This window comes from Ursus americanus, chromosome 27 (genome assembly GCF_024610735.1).
Source record: "Ursus americanus isolate L20-20 chromosome 27, mUrsAme1.1.p, whole genome shotgun sequence".
NCBI lineage: Eukaryota > Metazoa > Chordata > Mammalia > Carnivora > Ursidae > Ursus > Ursus americanus.
Window position 1 is genome coordinate 19,623,206 of NC_142153.1, and position 20,163 is coordinate 19,643,368.

General features: G+C 40.2%; 1 protein-coding gene across 6 annotated transcripts in view; it reads right to left on the minus strand.

Annotated features, from left to right (window-relative positions):
• Positions 1-344: 344 nt before the first annotated feature.
• SLC7A2 (solute carrier family 7 member 2) overlaps positions 345-20,163 on the minus strand; it is a 68,157-nt gene continuing 48,338 nt past the window's right edge. For 5 of the 6 annotated variants that reach the window (XM_045779278.2, XM_087856448.1, XM_045779279.2 and 2 more), the window contains 8 exons: positions 17,744-17,877; positions 16,492-16,714; positions 14,483-14,622; positions 11,538-11,640; positions 9,940-10,145; positions 8,794-8,960; positions 7,925-8,033; positions 345-5,569 (listed from right to left, as the gene is read on the minus strand). In XM_045779278.2, coding sequence (XP_045635234.1) covers positions 5,373-5,569; positions 7,925-8,033; positions 8,794-8,960; positions 9,940-10,145; positions 11,538-11,640; positions 14,483-14,622; positions 16,492-16,714; positions 17,744-17,877 — 1,279 coding nt within the window. In that variant the 3' untranslated portion in view covers positions 345-5,372. Of the gene's footprint in view, positions 5,570-7,924; positions 8,034-8,793; positions 8,961-9,939; positions 10,146-11,537; positions 11,641-14,090; positions 14,228-14,482; positions 14,623-16,491; positions 16,715-17,743; positions 17,878-20,163 lie in introns of all 6 variants that reach the window. The other variant, XM_045779280.2, reaches the window with a different exon arrangement.

Below are 20,163 nucleotides of genomic sequence, written 5' to 3' on the forward strand. Positions count from 1 at the left end.
GAGGCCATGATTTGGTAAGGGGAAAATTGAGAAAGGAGCTTCTTGTTGATAAAAGAGACAGTTGAGGTGGTAGGATCTCGGATGCGTGGTCCTGGGATGGCATGCTTCGGGAGCAAGAGCTATTTTTTAGGATATGCCATGTGGATTGAGGGTGCGTGAAAACATGTCTTTTATCTTAGAGGACTTGGTAGTCCCCATGTAGTCCCTAGGCTGCCAGTGAATATTTTTGATATTATAATCATTTTGGTTTAGATTGTACCACATTTCTGAGCTTGAAAATGTTCCCCAATTTTTTTAAAGAGAAGCGTGAGATGTATACTTTGGGTACGTGTGATACATATGCATACTGTATTATTACAAGTCGTATTACAATTTATTTAAAAAGTACATGGTCACATTAGAAAGCCTGTTTTACAGTGGTTGAAAGCAGCAATAGTTTTTATTACAATTCTAAAAAATAATCCAACTTTGTAAGTAAAAAGGAACTCTGATTATCATTTAAAACATTTAAATTCGAAATTACCCACTAAACAGAAAATCTTTACATTCAGACAAGTCCAATGTATCTGTTGGCCTTTACAGACATAGAATTTCTGTAGGGGTTTGGGCCCTATCAACAGTTTCTATTAAGTACAAGGACAATAAAATAGAGCAAGAACACAATGGGGCAGCCCTAGGAGACACCGAAGATGAAGAGCCGGTTAACCAGGCCTGGGCCAGAGAGCCCCACCCTGTTGGCAATACAAGCTCTCTACCAGCTGCGCTCGGGCCCATGCACTTTCTACTATAAGGGTCAGTGCCCATACGGGGGTCGCAGTGGGCCAGACCCTATGGTACCAGTTCCAGGAAGCAGCCATCCTTTCCACAAGTCATAGAAGTTCCTTATCATTGACCCTTGATGTGTCCCTGGGATATTCTGAAATTAAGGACCCCAAACTCCTACCTTGCATGTGAAGCCTTTCATTTCATATCCCACTGTCATTCCAAGACTCCACTCAACAAGGGAAGCTACGGATGCTTATACTTTGCAGGCTGCCCGATCCTAGAACCAGCCCAGGCTCTTGGTCATGATCCCCATGGGGCACCAGTGGTCACAGAAGGTCCTTTAAGGCCAGAGAATATGGCAGTGGCTTCAGCCATGGTGAATAAAAGCCCGGTATATTATTTGCAGCCAATAGGTTGCCAATCGTGTTGACCCATAAGAAAATGCACTTGAGATCAGTAAGACCAAACTGTGTACATATAAACAATAATGAATGTTACAAAAACCAACAACCACAAAAACAGAGCAGGCCTCTCAAAATCCAGAAACCAGAAATTCATTTAAAAGCATTTAAATATAATTATACAAAGAGAAAAAAAAAATCTCAGCTAAACAACAAAGTCAACAACCTTATTTCCAAATCTACATGGCTAAAAAATGACCTGTGCTGAACTTTGGTACTTTTTCCCTTGATATTTTAGAACATGTGAGAGAACGTAAGTAGAAAATGTACAGAGAAGGCACTAGCAAAAAAAAAAAAAAAAAGTTAATACCCCTCTCCCCAAAATTCACGCTCATCCTGTGAATTTCAATACTCCATGATGTTCACTCTAAACTTGATCCTTTAAAATTCTGTGGAAATGGTAGTTTGGCTGTTAACTTACAGTTTCTTGAAGCACATCAGGAGAAAATCAGGCAGAGAACACCATGAGCAACATCACGAGGGCTGGAATCTTGGCACAACGTTATCATGTGCTTTGTACTCTCACAACATGCCCTGATTTACGAAGACAGAGGCCCAACCCGCTCCTCTGGCATTATCAGAACTGGAGGGCAATAGTTTTCCTTATTCTCCCTGCCAAGCATTCAAATTAGTTTAGACAAGAACGTGGTAAGTAGGAAGTCTGATTCAAAATAGGTTTAACAACTACCTGTGAATACCCAGGACTTAGCAACTATTTTGGCTAATTTTTAAAATAAAAAAAGTTTAAAAAAATCTTTTATTCAGAAAATTAAAGAGAGGCTTTTGAATTTTAAAGGAAAATAATTCTGCAAGAGATATTTTCTTCTAACTACGATTGGTTATAGTAAAGTTTTAAATATATCAACGCTAGTTTTTCTTCAATGTATATATCCTAAATGATGTTTTTGGTGTTACGAAGTTTTCTTGATGTTTCTCTCTGGAGGACAATGTGAGTAAGCACTAATCTGTATTTCAGTATTTATCAAACGTCGTAAGTTTTCTCATAAATAGGGTTTGAACTTGAATTTGTGTAGCTACCTTTCTAAATGTAGGGTAGGCAGGGCCTTTCTATGGTTATTCACAAATCATCTTTTCCCTTTTTTGAAGAGTATAAAATAAAGGTGCTCTGATAGGAAGTTTCTCATGGAAAATATTAAGAAAACGTATTTCCTACTGTAAGAAAGAAAAGTAACTTAAACTGTTTTTACTCAATCACAATGAAGAGAATGTGGGGTATGCATTTTTTTTCATTTCTGGAGAGGAGTTTATAGAAGTGTGATTGATTACTGGTCAAATCTCTACAAAAACATTTCGGTAATCCTAAGAAAGTAAAAGCAATATTTTGTCCCAAAGGTTATGCATTCAGATATAGGAACAGGGAGGTGGTAAAAGAGCTGGTGGAACTGGCTTTTACTAATAAACACAGAGCAAGACAGAGATGTCAGAAAAGGTGCAAGTAAACAGAAAAACCCTAACACCTCCTACCCCTACTCCATTTCAGATTATAAAGCACCCGTTACAATGTACTAGAGTTTACTGATTCCACATTAGATACATTATAAATATATCTTTCTTAAAGAATCTATAGAAAATATCATACATATAAAATTGCTGTATATTGCAAAACAGTTTAAAACCTAAAAATTTTGTATAAGCATACCTATCAATATAAAATATTATGTTTTTTCCACATCAATTGGGTTTTTTTAATCCATACGATGGTATCGTTTCCAAAGCCCACCATAAACCCAACTGACTTATATACTATTTGAAATACACAGACATATACATATATATATATACACACACTCATACAGAGATATGAGCACACATTTGAGTCTTCACAGAAAAAAAAAAAAGCACAGTCACCGACAAAGCATCTTTTCATAGATCTTTGCGTTTGCAGTGTTTTAATGTGGAAAAATAATTTTTAACTAAATTCTGCTCCTAATTGAACACAGTGGGCATAAGAGTTTTAGCTGCTTACCACATTCTAAATAAATTTCTTGATTTCGTTACAAAGACTCATATATTTATATATGAAATTCCTTATGTTCCCTGTTTTAAGGGCCTATTCTAGATCAATTCGAGAATAAAAGGGGGTTCTCAGTGTAATACTATAACAACAAGGATTTAGGGTCATGCCTATAGTCCTTACAAAAATCTTTTACTCCTTGCGTATCCAACTCTTCCTGTCTGGTAAAACATGCTTGAAAGAGTATTCTGGGTTTCAGCTTTTACCATGCACCCTGGAAATTATGGAATGTCAGTACTGAGCTCTAGATCAGGGAGGCTCCAACACTAGCAGCCAGAAACCCAGGCTTTCTGTTTATCTGATATTTAATCACAATAAACTCTTGGTTGGACAGAACGATCACAACTTGCTTTTTAATTGGCATTGGTAAAATAGCTCATCTCTTGGAAGAGCTGTCAGGAAACAAACGTTTTCTTTGCCTTTGGATTAAGCTGGTCAACCGGTGTGCCTGATGACATTCATCTTGGGAATGTAACCCATCTATATGTAAGTATTTAGCCCCTAGCCTCACCTAGTAAACCATTTAATTATTGTAAGAAAGATAATTCATGAGAAGCAAAGCACACTGCAGGTAAATAGTTCACTATGAGAGAACCCTATGAAGTAAAATCTAGGAATTAGAGAATCTTACATGTAAAAACAAATCATTTACTCCTATAAAGGTCACTGTGTTTATATAGCTTTCATTCAATTAGGTTAATTTTTTTTTTTAGCTTGAGGTTTTAAATAATCATGTATTTAGTCCAGATATTTTATTCCCCAACCACTGGGAATGGGGTATTGACATTTAAAAATAAATGAGATAAAAAGTGCTAAACAATTTATGGGATGGGGGGAAAGGAAACATCCCTAAATGTTTCCAAAAGAATCATCAAAGGCAAATTAGAGCCAAACCCCTGAAACTGGCATAAATGCAATTTAATATCTGAATAGGCACTTTAAACTCAGACCAGGGACATTTCCTCTTCTTGTATCCCTTTGCTTTTTCCTCTTTGGCATGTAGTAAAGACGTACTTTGCTAGCACAGCCCCTCCTACCTAGGACAAGACAAACTAACAGAAACAAAGGAGTGAATTCTGTACCTGACGAGGTTTAAAAAAAACTGAACTGTGATTAGTAATTAAATAAAGGAGAAAAGGGTAAATCATCCCACCCATTGTGTGATCTGGAAGATTCTACTGGCTTATTTTATGTGACTTTATAGACAAAGATGCTTGGTGTCTACTTTTCCAAGCATTTGTCTGACTCTGATTTTCAAATATACCCTCATCGCTGCCATTTACACAAGCTTTCCTGCCAGGGGACTGTCTTCACTTTCTAGCAGAAAGGGTCCCAAATAGATCACACATACTGCTCTCAAGCCCCAGCCGGGACTCAGGGGAGTATATCTTTCACATATGGAAGGACCACTTCTCTCAAAAATGACAGCAGTTGAAAGGGGCGCCATGGGGGGGGCACGGAGCGCCACTCCCGCCCTGGGTAGCCAGGCAGCCTGTGGCTGAGGTTTTCGCAAACTGCCATACTTTGTAGAAGAAAAATCTGGATTAAACCCACTGCTGGCATTGATAAGTTACAGAAAAGGCTCATTTCTTATCCCCTCCTCTTGCTCCTGACCAACGACAGACACTGGGATGGGTAACTGCGTTTCTAGCATGTTCTAATAGACATTAATGACACCTAATAAGGAAAAGCCATGGTTATTTCCCCAAACACACCAGGCACGTACAAACCCTTTTTCTATTCAGTGATTACTTCCATTTCCGCATGTGCAGTATAAGCCCCCAATGAATGACACCATCAAAAACCGTAAATGCAGTAAGAGCGAGACACAGCCAACTTCTAACGTTCATATTCCCCAGCATAAACATACACACGTGCACACATGCTCCCACTATTGGGGGACATTCGTCGCTGAGGAGAGAGCTTAGGAGGGTTCCCTAGGTACACAATTCACCATCTGAGGAGGTGCTGTCCAGGTGAGTAGTATAAGTTAGGGTGAACTATGTCTGCAGCAAACCCACGGCAACCCAGCACGATGATGACACCTGTCTGGTTTACTCCGCGTAGGATAAGTACGGTAAGACTGTGGACCAGCTCAGTTCCTGCAGGCGTCAGCATTCGCTCGTCTTTTCATGGAATATGAAAGGTAAACTGAGGTTTCTTTGGTGCTGGTCATTTGCTTGAATGGCAGATTTTTCTTTTCCTGCGGCATTGGTGTTGTCTGAGGGAGTCTCTTCCTCGTCTTCTTCCTCTCTCGGATTACCCTCCAGGCTGTGTCTAATGCCATAAGCGAAGTAGATCAGGAAACCTTTCAGAGGGAAAAAAAATCCATGTTTTAAGTATGTCAGAAAATGGCTGAATATGGAAAATGTAATCTAGAATTTAATGGGGTTTTTCGCCTTCCCTTTCTGGCTATTTTAGGACAGAAGGCAAGTACAGAATACCCCCGCAGAAGGTCCCCGATGGACGCTTTTCTAGTAGAATGTGCTTCTGCATTTTTAACACCCAATCTTTGTAGAACGTATGTTTCTCTCAGCTAAGTGTTTTTCAGACATTTACATTGAAAAAATAATATTTATTTTCTCAAAACTCAATACTATACTTGAAACAAAAGGATATGGGGGGTAAAATCTCAAATTACATCCCAAACACAAGTGATGGGTTGTCAGAGTCACAATCAGATATTTTGGAAAACACGCCCTGTGTAAACAAAGGGGACATGGCTGTGCTTTACACGTGTTACTGTCACCAGGAGAGGCCAAATAGGGGTGCCTAGGTGGTTCAGGGGTTAAGTGTCTGCCTTCGGCTCAGGTCATGAACCCGGGGTCCTGGGATCGAGCCCCGAGGTGGGCTCACTGCTCAGCGGGGGTCTGCTTCTCCCTCTGCCTCTGTCCCTGCTTGTGCTCTCTCTCAAATAAAATAAAGAAAAAAATTTTAAAAATAAAAACAGGAGAGGCCAAATAATTATATACTAAGTAGTTGGTTATTAACACTCACGCTGATTGGGAATTAGAAGGAAAGGTTTTGACGTATCCCCACCAGATAGTTTATTACTTACATGTAGGCATTTTGTTCTGTTTTAGCTATAGATTTAAAAATTGGTGGAGAGTTTTGGGTTGATACGGAATGCTTTACAATGATCCCATCTAAAACAATGGGAAGTAGGCTACCAATTAGCGTTTTGGCAGGTGCAGTTATTAGGGATAATTCTACTTCCTCTCCTGTCCTCAAAGGTTTAAAGACCCAGCCCTCCCTGTGCTCAAATAAAGGTAGTACTACCATCACCATTTTACAAAGAAGCAGGCACAAAAACAGGGAGGTAACTTGGCCGAGGCCACACAGTGAATAAATGGCATGGGCGGATTCAAACACACGGCGTCTGGCTCCGAAGTTCACGCTCTTTTCCAAGATCTAGCACATTAAACCACAGTGGGCTACGACTGAGGAGAGAAGCAAGGGCTCGTGGAAAGGCAGGAAGCATGTTGAAGTTCTCTGCTAGATTCGAAAGACATTCTTCCGGGCTCAGAGGGGTAGAGTGAGTTCTACGGTTCTGTGCCCTGGGGTTTGGACTCGGCTGCCTGGCAGCATGTGGGTCAGACCCCAAAGCAACGGCTGCATGGTTACATCCCCAAGGGTGTGGCTGACTGGCAGAGATTCCTGTCAGGATCCTTGCGCTGAAGCAACAGAACCACCTACCAGAAGTGGCCACACTGACAGAAAGAGAGAACAAACTAGTGTAACCCGGGTAGGATGATAACCCGTGACCGAAGGCACCAGCCCCCCAATTACCTGGCAGAAGATGAGGGCTCCAAAATATGGGCAAAACTCTAGTGAGGGTATGGGGAGATGAGCAAAACTGACGGAGGTGAAATCTCCCATCATCTCAAGTGGATTGGTGGCTTGAAATTGAAACTGAATTAATCTCTAGCCAAAGCAAACAATTACATACCCAAGAGTGAATTAGGTTCATTCTTGCTAAGCCAACGGGAGGGCTGTCAAAGAGCAAACTCTTCAACTCCTCAGGTGACCCAAACCAATGCGGACTTAGCGCTCCTTTCTCCCTGCTTCACCTTACAGACATGTCTGCTCACATTTTTAAGATAAGTACTCAGTGTTTTAGTTACATCAAATGTAAACTCTCATTTTCTGACTCCATTTTCACATAGGAAAGGAATCATAATAAAAAAACCATGTAGTAGAGATATAAATAAGCTCACTCATGTTATTTAATGCTAAATCCCAAGGTTCAAATAATAAGAAATTTAGATAAGAAATTTCTCGCTATTAGCTCATTCAAAATGTCTTCAGAAAGCCACTGGGACACTAGAAAGAACTGGCTTTGGAATCAGAGCCTTGCACTGCCGTCCACAAATTCGATCCTTGACTTTTTTGGGGCTTTTTTCTCACCCATTAAGTTGGAGAAAATAGAATCTACAGGGTTTCTACAGGGTTCCTGGGTGAATTTAATTAAAAAAAAAAAAAAAGGTATCTGAGAACATTTGGAGAAGTAAGGACTCAGATGATCTAAAATCTGGGAAACAAAGCAACTAACAAAAACTCTTTATTTCCAAGAAGGGGGAGGGGATACATTTCTCTAATCACAGAGCATGAAATTGGGAAGACAGAACCACGGTTCAGAAAGCAAAAACATTAAAAGACCTACCGAGTGCCATCCAAATGCTAAATCTGATCCAAGTGTCTGCGCTCAACTGAACCATCAGGTAGATGTTCACCAGGATGCTGAAGGCTGGCAAAAATGGTAAGAACGGAACCTGAGGGGGGAAAATACCTTCTTAAATAGACTCAACTTTGGGAAGCACATTCCCCAAACTGTTTCGGCACAGTGACAACTAATTTGACATATGTATTTCACACCGTGTCCATAAGTTGATATTTTTACAAAAAAGGACAACCTGAAGAAAAAATCATTCTTGTAGAGCCTACTAACGGGAACGTCACAATTTACACTACTACAGTGTGGCCCAGAGCAATGGGATCTCTCCGACTGGATAGCATCTGCATCATCGCCAAGATGCAATTGGTATCAGGGTTTGGTTTAGTTTAGGGTTCACTGGTTTCGTTCAGGTATCAACAGGGCATGCCTCTGAAGTCTGGATATACATGGCCTCTGAGGGCGGACTCTTCCAGAAAGCTCTCTTCCAGTCCAAACCTGCTCCTCGTTCAAATCTGACAGGATAATTAGAGCAGACGGGCTTTTGGTGGGAATAATTTTCTTGAGAGAGGACTGAATTTCTAAAATAAAATATTCTACTTATTCTTTGATCCTACAGATTACTTGACAAGAAATTTATTTACCATTATAGAGAACGTGAAAGGAGCACATTTGAGTTTTTGAAAAGCCATGTAGGGAGAATACTTAGGACAGAAAGAACATCTCAAAAAATCGTGCCACTCTTGTTCTTTACTGGTTAACTGCATCAGAAGCGTCTTTTCTTCTTTTTCTTTTTAAAACAACTTACAAAACTAACACACCAGATAATAATGAGGATCTCGAACGTTCATTATTCATACCATGAAGGCTACTTTTTGCTGATTCTGGGGCTGCCTCCAAATGATAAGCACAACGGCGACGCAGAGAACGAGAAACAGGACGAGAAGAGCAATGCTCCACGCTTCTAGCCGGGCGATAGCCTGGACTCCGTAAGTGGTCAAGATGCTCAGGCCCAAAACAAGAAAGGCTGCAAAGGTGACACGGAGGTGACACAAAATCAGCACGCACGTCTCACTCAGACTCCCCCGGTTCAAGCAGTCTCGTGATAAGATGTCAAGTTCTTTCCATAGCTTCTTGGCCAAATACTACGATTTTTCATTTTCATTATGGGAAGGAATGGCTGATTGCACCGACGGAAGAACCACTTTCTTCCCCCCCCGCCCCCGGCGCTACCATCTTGCTTTTCCTGCCTGCGTGTCATCAGGGTTCTCCTTTGACATTCTCAGACTATATCGCATGGATTGATGCAATAATGTCAAGGAGACTTCCCGTTTTCAAATGGGAAATGGCAAGTCTGTCCGTTTCCTGCTCTTGTAAACACTGTTCATGCAAACACAGAATCAGCGATCTGTGTCTTTTCTCCCTCTTTCAGAAGGTGACGTCACCACTCACCCACCCTATTTCTGGCCATGATGTCTGCATTAGGGGTCCCTCCTCTGTGCTCTAGAGAAGCCTCTACTTCCCTTAGCTTGCCACCAATAATTCTGTTCCTCAAACCCCAAACGCAACAAGGACCATGTTTCTTGCCCCTGCAGAGTTCTCAACATGTTGATGGTGCTCAACGAATGTTGCTGACAATATGGCCGATTACGTAACTGTGAGTGAGCAAACAAGATGTTCTGTATTGCTCCTGACTGGCAGGTCTTCCTGGCCAGAAGCTTGCATGCAGGGAACCCCCTAACAGCCACCGAAAGGGACCCGCTCTGTACAGCTGCCACGCATCCCTCGGGGAACTTCTTCCTTTCTTCTTCGCTGACATGACCCATTTATCCTGCTAATATATGGTCTCAGCTCCTAGGACCCGTTAGGTGGGGATTTCAGGGCTCGGGGCAGTGGCAAACATAGGCGAAGACAAGGTTTTTGCCTTTTGTCCTCTCCCACATCGTATCTTCTCCACCAGCACACATCCTGGGCCCTTCCTAGTGGACGCAGCGCAGAGGACTTACCAAGAAATCCTACCAGAAAGCTCACGAGAGAAGACGACTGCTGTGTAGGCAGAGCTGAGGGGCTGACGAGGATATGCAGGCTGAGGCCGGGCCCTTGCAGCATGGTGACCTGAGACTCGCACTTCGAGGCAGCGTTGGCACAGGATCCCAGAGATTCTTTTTCGGGACAGCATTTGGGCTGCTCGTAAGGTAAGCCGGGCTGGTACCTAGCCCCAAATAAACGAATGTCTGTGTCTTTATTCTCAAACAGACGCTTGGCCCAAAGGAAGCAAACCTCAAAGTGAGAACACCTGACAGGGTCCCCGCTTGGGCAGTGAATTGACCCTTCTCATGACTCCCGCCCCGGAGCGGGCTGAGCCAGGCCACAAACCGGCTCCGTGAGATATCTGCAGCAGCCCTGACTTCCCTCTACGGTCATTTAATTGCAGGGTTACATATTAGATGCAGAAGGGAGTGACATTTTCACCTGAGGCAACTGTGACTACAGAAGGATTAGCCTGGAAATATCTGTGAGCAAAGGATATGCAGTTCCAGAAAACAGCACAGAAAGTCTGGTGAAGCAGCAGCCTCAGAATGACGCCCAGTCTTCAAGCTGGCATTCCACTGCCTCTGGTAGTCTGCCTCTCTGGCCTCACGTCCCTCAACTTCCTCTCTCAGTCCTCCAGCGGAACCCGGGCAAACCCCGTTCTGCCACCTGCCATGTCCCTTTATCAATTCATCCTCCTCTTCTCCAGCCTGAGTCAGCCTGCTTCACCTCCTAGGATCTGCCCCAGTGCCCCCACTGTGGTCTCTTTCCCTCAGAGCAGCCTTTACTTGAATTTAAAAGTAACATCTGTCCTCAGTCTAAAGAAGAAATAGGCTCACTGAGAAAAAAAAATACACAAAATATACAGAAGGAAATCAAAACCACCCACAATACTACAACCCAGCGTTAATCACTGTCAGCATTTCGGTAGAATTTCGGCCAGGCGGAAGTGCGCAGATGTGTATATCTACGCAAAATGACTTCTTCATGTAAATTTATGTTATAATTTAAATAAATTCCGATGCTGCATACAGCTTTGCTGAATTGGATACATTTCTCCATATAATTAAGTATAATTAAGAAAAAGAGTCTACCAAATAAATGTACCCTTATGTGTTTAACTGTTCTGCTACTGATATCCAGGTTCATTCAATTTTTTCCCGACGGTACATTACCTTTTCACATAAATATAAATATGTGTGTGTGTGTATGTGTGTGTGTACGTGTACCTCACCGAGTAAAATCTTTATTATAAAATCTTAGCAGTTGAGATACTGAGACAAAAACTATAATATTTTTAAGTGTTTTTATACATTATAAGAACTTGCTGTTCATATAGATTAAGCCAACTTATTACTAATTATCAACTGTATTTAATTCTTGGCTAAGGACTAAGTATGATTATTATACTTTATACTGATGTTTTTCTGTCCATGGCCTCTCACCTCTGTGAGACAACTAGCTCCTTGCAAACAAGGATGGTGAGTTCTAATTTTCTTTACTCCCTGGGCCCCACATGACACACGCCCTTCAGAACCCATGAGGACACTCACCTGAGGATGAGGACACTCACCTGAGGATGAGGACACACGCAGCAACCAGAGAGTAGGCTAGAAGAGTGCCAATGGACATCATGTCCACAAGTGCTTTCAGGTCAAAGAGAAATGCCATCACAGCTACAGGGAAAAGGACAGAATGGTAAAAAACCAAAACCAAAACCAAAACCAAAACCGCCTATGATAAAACTCCATACAGTTGATAACTTCCAAGTCAGGGACAACTGGCATTTTATGGTCCCAGTATCCATGATAAATCAAACAAACTATAGGAAATATATTTCTCACAGTTAAAAAGATGATCCTTGGGTCATATAAACTGCTAGTAAAACTTCAAAAACCCTCAGCCATCTATCAAGTATAAAACACATTCTACTTTGATCACTTAAAAAATATTGGCCTGACAAAGAGTGAAAATATTCTGTGACAGAATACTCCCCTTTGATGTTTCAAAAGGAAAACATGGCTCAGAAACACTGGCTATTTCGTTTTAAAACAACCATTAAAAATTTCAAACAGAAGAGCTTTCATTATAGATGTTACCTAATCATTTCAACGTCCATCCGCGTTTTGAGTTATGACACATACAAAATAAAGTAATTTCCAGTTAAATGGAAATGTTTCTGATAGAGGCCAAATTCTCTGCTGGTTAAAACTCCACACTCCAAGAAGACTGACTAGATTTGAGAGATCGAATCTATGTCTCACCCTCAAATCTCAGTAATGTTCTGAGACAAAATACACTTTTCCAGTTGAAGAGTGAACTTGCACTGAGCAATTTTTTCTCCATTGAAACATCAAATAGTGATAACTTGTCTATTATCCTAGGCAGAAACACTACGTTCCATTCACATGGTGATCCAGACATCTCTTAGCAAGCTTTCCATCTCTGTGACCTCAATTTATCTTTGATCCAATAATCCTCTGAGACAGGGGAAATGATACAGGTTTAACCAAATGCAGTGGCCAGAATTTGATTGTTTTTGACCCTGAAATCAGCAATTTCACATGGTTTGATGTGATAAGATTATGCTCCTCATCTTATAGACAGGCTGACAGCGTGGTGACAACTATGGGGGGGCAGTAGAGTTCCAGGTAAACTCTACCTGTTCCCTACCTCCCTGTGCTCTTTCTACAGGATCACGCAGTTTCTTTAAATACTATTCATGCCTCACTTTGAAAACCTTCCGTTGCTAGTATGCTTACACATTGGATTATTAAAATTTCAATATGCTTTGTAAGACTCACAAATAGCAAAATAAGTAGCCAAGACAGAAGAAAATGATTAATTATCCAGACAAGCTCTCTGATCTAAGCTAAAGACAAGCAAAGTAAGGCGAGGGAGTACAAATAACAAAAATATGGTATTTCAGAATGTTTAAAAAAAAAGCCCTCTGCTACAATTACCATCTTTTAGTTATTAATGTCAATATATTAGGCTGCCAAATTAAATTCTTTCTGAAGAAAGAGGGATACATTTTTTAAAGCTCTGAATACAAAACAGTATTACTGGGTAAGATTTCACTGGGGGGGGGCAGAAACATTTTTATGGAATAAATAAAATGTGTGATCCTTTGTCAAGATTTATAAACTCTTTTTAATAGCATAATCCACTGTTTAATAAAAAAATGGGCTTTAGATTATCTAGTGCAACCTTCATTTCATGGGGACACAAATCTAAGCACTAAGAAAATAAGGGCCTTGGCCCTCTGATGTATGTCTAATAAAGTGCCAGATTTATGAGGAAACATTTACAAAGTGAAGTTGTTGAGGCAAATACTTTCCAACTGAAAAAATACCATTTCATACATAATTAAGCATTAGCATTCTGTAATTTCCCCCAAATTCAGAGTCACAACCAAGTTATCACTTTTGGCTTGAATTTCTACTACCAAAATAGCATTATAAAGCTTGATGAAGTCTCCCTCTTGCTCTCTCTAACAGGACCTTTAAGGCCATTCTCTCAGTCTGTAGAATCTCTTTGAAAATTTCTGCATGGGATAAGAATCTGGCCAACGGCATTTTACAAACATGTTACGGCATCCCCAAAGGTGGGCATCTGGGAGTTTTTGTTTTTTTTAACATGAGTTAAGTATCAAAACCGTTGAAAGCAAAAATAGATTCCTAATGGGGTCTAAGAGGAAATAGCTGTTAGTAAGTCTTAGAGAACCGTGGTGGTCCGGGATGTGTGGATACCCCCACACCAAGGGCAGTGATTACCACAGCCAAGTATCAGTTACCCTGACATTTCTCACGCTTAACTAAAAATGAGTAACAATACAGTGAAGAACCATTACAACCCTCTGCACCTTTGTTAGAAACCCAAAAGGTTAAAATAATGAAATAGTAAAAAAAAAAAAAAAAAAAAAATCCCCAAGGCTCAGTTAAGAATGAATTTCAGTAGACCACCACCACCACAATTACCAGATCCCAATGCTCGTAACCTCATTTACCAGTGATTTTTTTCCCTTAACTTACATGCACAGCAAGCAGACCCTCTTTATAAGGCCATGCATACGCATAAAACGTTCAAGGCCAATGCTGAATAATCCTATGTTTGTAAAGCTTACCAGAAATGACCCCTGCCGTCAACGTGGCAGCAACTGGTGACTGCCTCTTACTCACTCTGCCAAGAAATCTAAACAGTAAACCATCCCGGGCCATGGCAAATAGAATTCGGGGTAAAGGAAACATAGAGCCCAGAAGACTAGAACAGAAAAATTCATAATCCACACGTGAGTTATTTCGAGTATTATTCTAGACAGGTACACACAGGTAAAGACCGGACACACTAAAATGCAGAACCTATGCCCAAACAATTCAAAACAGGAAAACATTCACAAACAAGCTATTGACCTTTAAAGATACAAAAACAGAAAACTTTGCATTTCTCTTTAGAATCCTTGATGAAGAAAAAAAAAAAAGATCCCCCTTTTCTTAAAAAAAGTCAACTCTCTCTCACCTGCCACCGCACCCGATGATAAAGTAGCAATTATTGGTGTCTTCGTTTTGGAATTGATTTGAGCTAGACATTTGAAAAGCAACCCATCCTCCGCCATAGCATAGATTACACGAGGCATTGGGAAAATGGATCCAAGAAGACTGAATAAAAAGCAAACACATGCAGTATGGCAGACACGTTCATGCAAGATTACATCTCAGAACAGAAATTAAGTACTTGTATAAAACTCAGCATCACAGCTATGATTACAAAGTCTTGTTATTTTTAAAACGTGTTATGATTGGGCATTTAAGAATATTTGTCAATATTTACCATTGTGCTACTAATTATTCTGTTGCAAACCTTTGCCCAGCACACTTAACCAGACTAAGAACAACACTGCGGGTAATTTGTGCATGCCCACAAATTATTACTGAATTAAAACTGAGTAATTAAGACTTCAGAAAACCAAACCCAATTGTATCATTAAGGCATTTTTAGTGGCCATAACTCAGAAATTAAAAGTCCTAAGCTGATATGAAATTAAAGGAGAGATTATGTTATTTGAGTGCATGGTACAGTCCCTTCATTTATTCGATAATTATGAACTTCTAGTATTTATTTTACTATTATTTTTCCTCACAGAGCCTGATATTTCTTCAAATTAGTAATAATACCCAGCAGCATAAGATAATCAAGAAAGAAAGGGTAAAAACAAAAACAAGAAACAAAAAAACCCAACTCACTGTAAATTCAGTACACAGAAGTAGCCACGATTAAAAGTCAGGAACAGGGAAGTTTAAAAAACGCTCTTTGCCTTAGATGTTTGAATTTCTTTTGTGTTTGCTGGTTACACCATTCCATACATGACTTAGTTATATTAAATAACCATTTAAGAGAAAATGTGTAAAATATTTTATTTTAAAAATTCATTTTTTTTAAATCTTTTGATAAAGCTGGTCGAACTTGGCCATGGATAAATCTTTGTCCATCTATCTTCTTAAGACCACGATGGCATGATGTCTTCATAGTTCAGATTTTTGAACGTACTTGAAATTATTCAGAAAAAACCTCAGGTTTCTCTGAGAAACCACTGGGGGTGAATTTCTAACTGCTGCTTCATATTATCTTGAATAGAAAATAAACAAGACTTTGAGAGAGAACAAAAGCTAGGCTGATGAATTATACAAAAAGATTGCTTTTCCAACTTTGGACTTTCAAAAACTTATTTTCCCTTTAAAAATTTAGCAATCAGGCAAAGAGATTAATTTTCTCTTGGTAAGAATGTCTTACGGGCTACCATGATATAAACTAGAATGAAATATCTTACGATCACATGTTAATTTGAAATGTGAGTAGCTCAGGGAACCTGAGAAATAAAATTCTCAAGTATTAAAACAAGTAGCTACTGCAAATCGGAGTACTGGAGATTCAACTACTCTTTGCTTTCCACACAGATATTATATGAACTTTGATTAATTTCAGAATAGTAATTTCTATTTCTATACCAAATTCATTCTGATGAGTACTAAGAGAAAAAGTCTCAGCATTATGCTGAACAATGCCATAGCATAGAGCTCCCAGTCACGTAGACACGATATTATTTTAAAAGACAGCAGAAAATGTCAAGTCTGCACCTAAGGTCTTGGCTGTCTGTAGCACTAGAAGTAATTCCACAGCCAGCAGGGAAACATGCTAGTATAAGCATCCTACCATTTTATAACACATACATATATAAATATGACATACGTTATGTGTATGTTTTTGTGTGTATCGATGACACATACATTTCTACCAAAGCTTGCACCATCCTCATCTTGAAAAACTGACTTTTAACTGATGGGTGATAAAGTTTTTATCACTTAAGATTTTTATGTGGCAATTCTAGTCAAATTATTCAGAGAAGACATAGTTGCACAATATATTCCTTATATTAAGATTATTTTTAAAACCTATACAAGCTATTCTTTAAACACCAACTACTTGGCGGTACTGCCAACAGCCCCTGTGTCAAAGGCGATGCGATGTACCTTGTTGACAGAGCACAGAGGGAACCTGCTGCAACAACATATTTGGCGGGACCCCATCCAACATATTCAAACGCTACCGGAAGTGGGCTTTTCTCATCCAGGAGGTAGTATGGCATCATAAGTGTTAAAGCTGCAGAGACCCCAAAGTAGGCCATAAAGCAAACAAGCAAAGAAGTCACGATTCCAATAGGAATAGCTTTCTGAGGATTCCGGACTTCTTCACCTAAGGAGATATAAACAAAAGATTTGCATCTTCAATGAAACATTAATGGATACAACATGGATTCTTCTTCTTCATATCATTTCACTCTGCTTTTGTCTTTTCTGTTTTCTTAGCTTCCTCCATATATTCTACGTGAAATTTTCTCTCTTCTTAAGACTACTATGCTATGACGCAAAATTCCAACTCCCAGGGGCAAAAAGAGAAAGCAAGAAATCATGCAGGTCAGTTTCCCATTTCTAGAAAGAAAAGACATGGTATACCAGCGCTATGGAATATTTCAGGGTAGTATGGCAGTCTTAATCCATTTGGAAAACGATTCATCCACAGAAATTAAATGACTATCATGGCATTCTGCAGGCTCTTAAATAGGAAGGCTTCCATGAATATGAAGATAAACATTTTCCACCCAGGGCATCAATTTCTATTAAACTCTGGCTTCAACACAAAAATAGTACTTGAATCTTTCTAAGAAGATTTGGCATTCGAAATGCCCCAAAATGGCCAATTACAAGGCGATACAGTAATATGAACCAGAAGAAGCAGAGAAGGATTCTGCCATGATTACTTTGTTGTACAAGATAAAGAGAAAAGGATGACCACGATCTGTTTTGCCCTACTAAAGAAGAGACAATTTGCGAGCACGACCATCATTTGTTACTCCTTGTGAGAGTACTGGAGGTTACTTCCAGACTGAAGGTTAAGGACAGTAGTTATGACTAACATGTATAAAATATTTGACAGCTTGCAGAGAATCTTTTATGTGTATCGGATCTTAAGTAACCTTCATAACAGGAGCAGGAAGGGTAGGTCCTAGCTCTCCCCATTTTACCAGTTCATGGAAACCAAGGCCCAGAGAGTTTCACAAGGTTTTTGTTTTATCATATACAGTAGGTGTCATAGCTGTGTCTGGAACCAGCCCATATCACCCCAAATCCCACTCTTTCCTTGACCCTCTGCTGCCACCCATGGGTAGTCCTGTAGAACAAGGAACACCTTTCCTTCTACATAGAACCAAGATGCTGCTCTTACCAGTTGTTGCAATGCAGTCAAATCCCACAAAGGCATAAAAGCAGGTGGCAGCCCCAGCCAAAGTTCCCGCAAAGCCATAAGGCATAAAGCCACCAGCCCCATAGATACTCGTTCCATTTTCAGAAGGCAGATCTCTAAGGAAGAGAGCAAGCACAATGCAAAGTCATTTTCATAGAAAACTGTTTCTTGGAAGGCTATTGTGTTCACCAGCTCTTTGAAGCTGACATATATAAAATTAAACATAAATTCTGATTTCCTCACCCTGTCCTAGGGAATGTAGTGGTGTTCCCAAGAACGGCACCCACTTGGGTTGTCAACACTCAATTGGAAGCTGATCAATAATAGCATAAGTACATGGTCCAGATCCACTCTGGCTAGAACTCACAGCCGGATTGTGAGAGCAGAGACACGCTATATGGGCCATGTTCTGAAATAAGGACATGAAACCTCCTCTTCTCAGGGAGCCTGGGTGGCTCAGCCTGTTAAGCGTCTGCCTTCTGCTCAGGTCATGATCCCAGGGTCCTGGGATCAAGTCCCTCTTCGGGCTCCCTGCAGGGAGCCTGCTTCTCCCTCTGTCTGCTGCTCCCCCTGCTTGTGCTCTCTCTCTCTCTCTCTCTCTCTGTCAAATAAATAAATAAAATCTTAAAAAAAAACAAAAACAAAAACAAAAAAACCCTCCTCTTCTCATGGACAGTTGGGCAGGCTGCACATTTAAATATTTTACTAGTAAGTCATTTGAAAAGATGAAATCGAATTCTCTAGGCTTGATTAATAATACTGAAGTTGAATATTTTATGACATGTTAAAAATTATATAAAACCAGAAGTTCCTAATTTTTGGCCTCCAAAGAATGGCTTCAAACAACATATATAAAGAAAAACATGTAGTTATGCCTCACTTCATTAATAGATATTTCTGTAAACTTATTTTATTTGCACATCAGAATATTTATATAAATCTTTTCCTTTTCTAAAGGAAAAACAAAGCTGGGAGCATCACAATGCCGGATTTCGAGCTGTACTACAAAGCTGTGATCACAAAGACAGCATGGTACTGGCACAAAAACAGACACATAGACCAAAGGAACAGAATACAGAACCCAGAAATGGACCCTCGGCTCTTTGGGCAACTAATATTTGATAAAGCAGGAAAAAACATCTGGTGGGAAAAAGACAGTCTCTTCAATAAATGGTGCTGGGAAAATTGGACAGCTACATGCAAAAGAATGAAACTTGACCACTATCTCACACCATACACAAAAATAAACTCCAAAGGGATGAAAGACCTAGATGTGAGGCAGGAATCCATCAAAATTCTAGAGGAGAACATAGGCAGCAACCTCTACGACATCGGCCAAAGCAACCTTTTTCATGACACATCCCCAAAGGCAAGAGAAACAAAAGATAAAATGAACTTATGGGACTTCATCAAGATTAAAAGCTTCTGCACAGCCAAGGAAACAGTCAGAAAAACTAAGAGGCAGCCCACGGAATGGGAGAAGATATTTGCAAATGACACTACAGATAAAGGACTGGTATCCAAGATCTACAAAGAACTTCTCAAACTCAATACACGAGAAACAAATAAACAAATCAAAAAATGGGCAGAAGATATGAACAGACGCTTTTCCAATGAAGACATACAAATGGCTAACAGACACATGAAAAAATGTTCAAAATCATTAGCCATCAGGGAAATTCAAATCAAAACCACACTGAGATACCACCTTACGCCAGTTAGAATGGCAAAAATAGACAAGGCAAGAAACAACAATTGTTGGAGAGGATGTGGAGAAAGGGGATCCCTCCTACATTGTTGGTGGGAATGCAAATTGGTACAGCCACTCTGGAAAACAGTGTGGAGGTCCCTTAAAAAGTTAAAAATTGAGCTACCCTATGATCCAGCCACTGCACTACTGGGTGTTTACCCCAAAGATACAGATGTAGTGAAGAGAAGGGCCATATGCACCCCAATGTTCATAGCAGCAATGTCCACAATAGCTAAATCGTGGAAGGAGCCGAGATGCCCTTCAACAGATGACTGGATTAAGAAGTTGTGGTCCATATATACAATGGAATATTACTCAGGTATCAGAAAGAACGAGTTCTCAACATTTGCTGCAACATGGACGGCACTGGAGGAGATAATGCTAAGTGAAATAAGTCAAGCAGAGAAAGACAACTATCATATGATTTCACTCATCTATGGAACATAAGAACTAGGATGATCATTAGGGGAAGAAAGGGATAAAGAAAGGGGGGTAATCAGAAGGGGGAATGAAACATGAGAAACTATGGACTATGAGAAACAAACTGAGGGCTACAGAGGGGGGTGGGGGAATGGGATAGACTGGTGATGGGTAGTAAGGAGGGCACGTATTGCTTGGTGCACTGGGTGTTATACGCAACTAATGAATCATC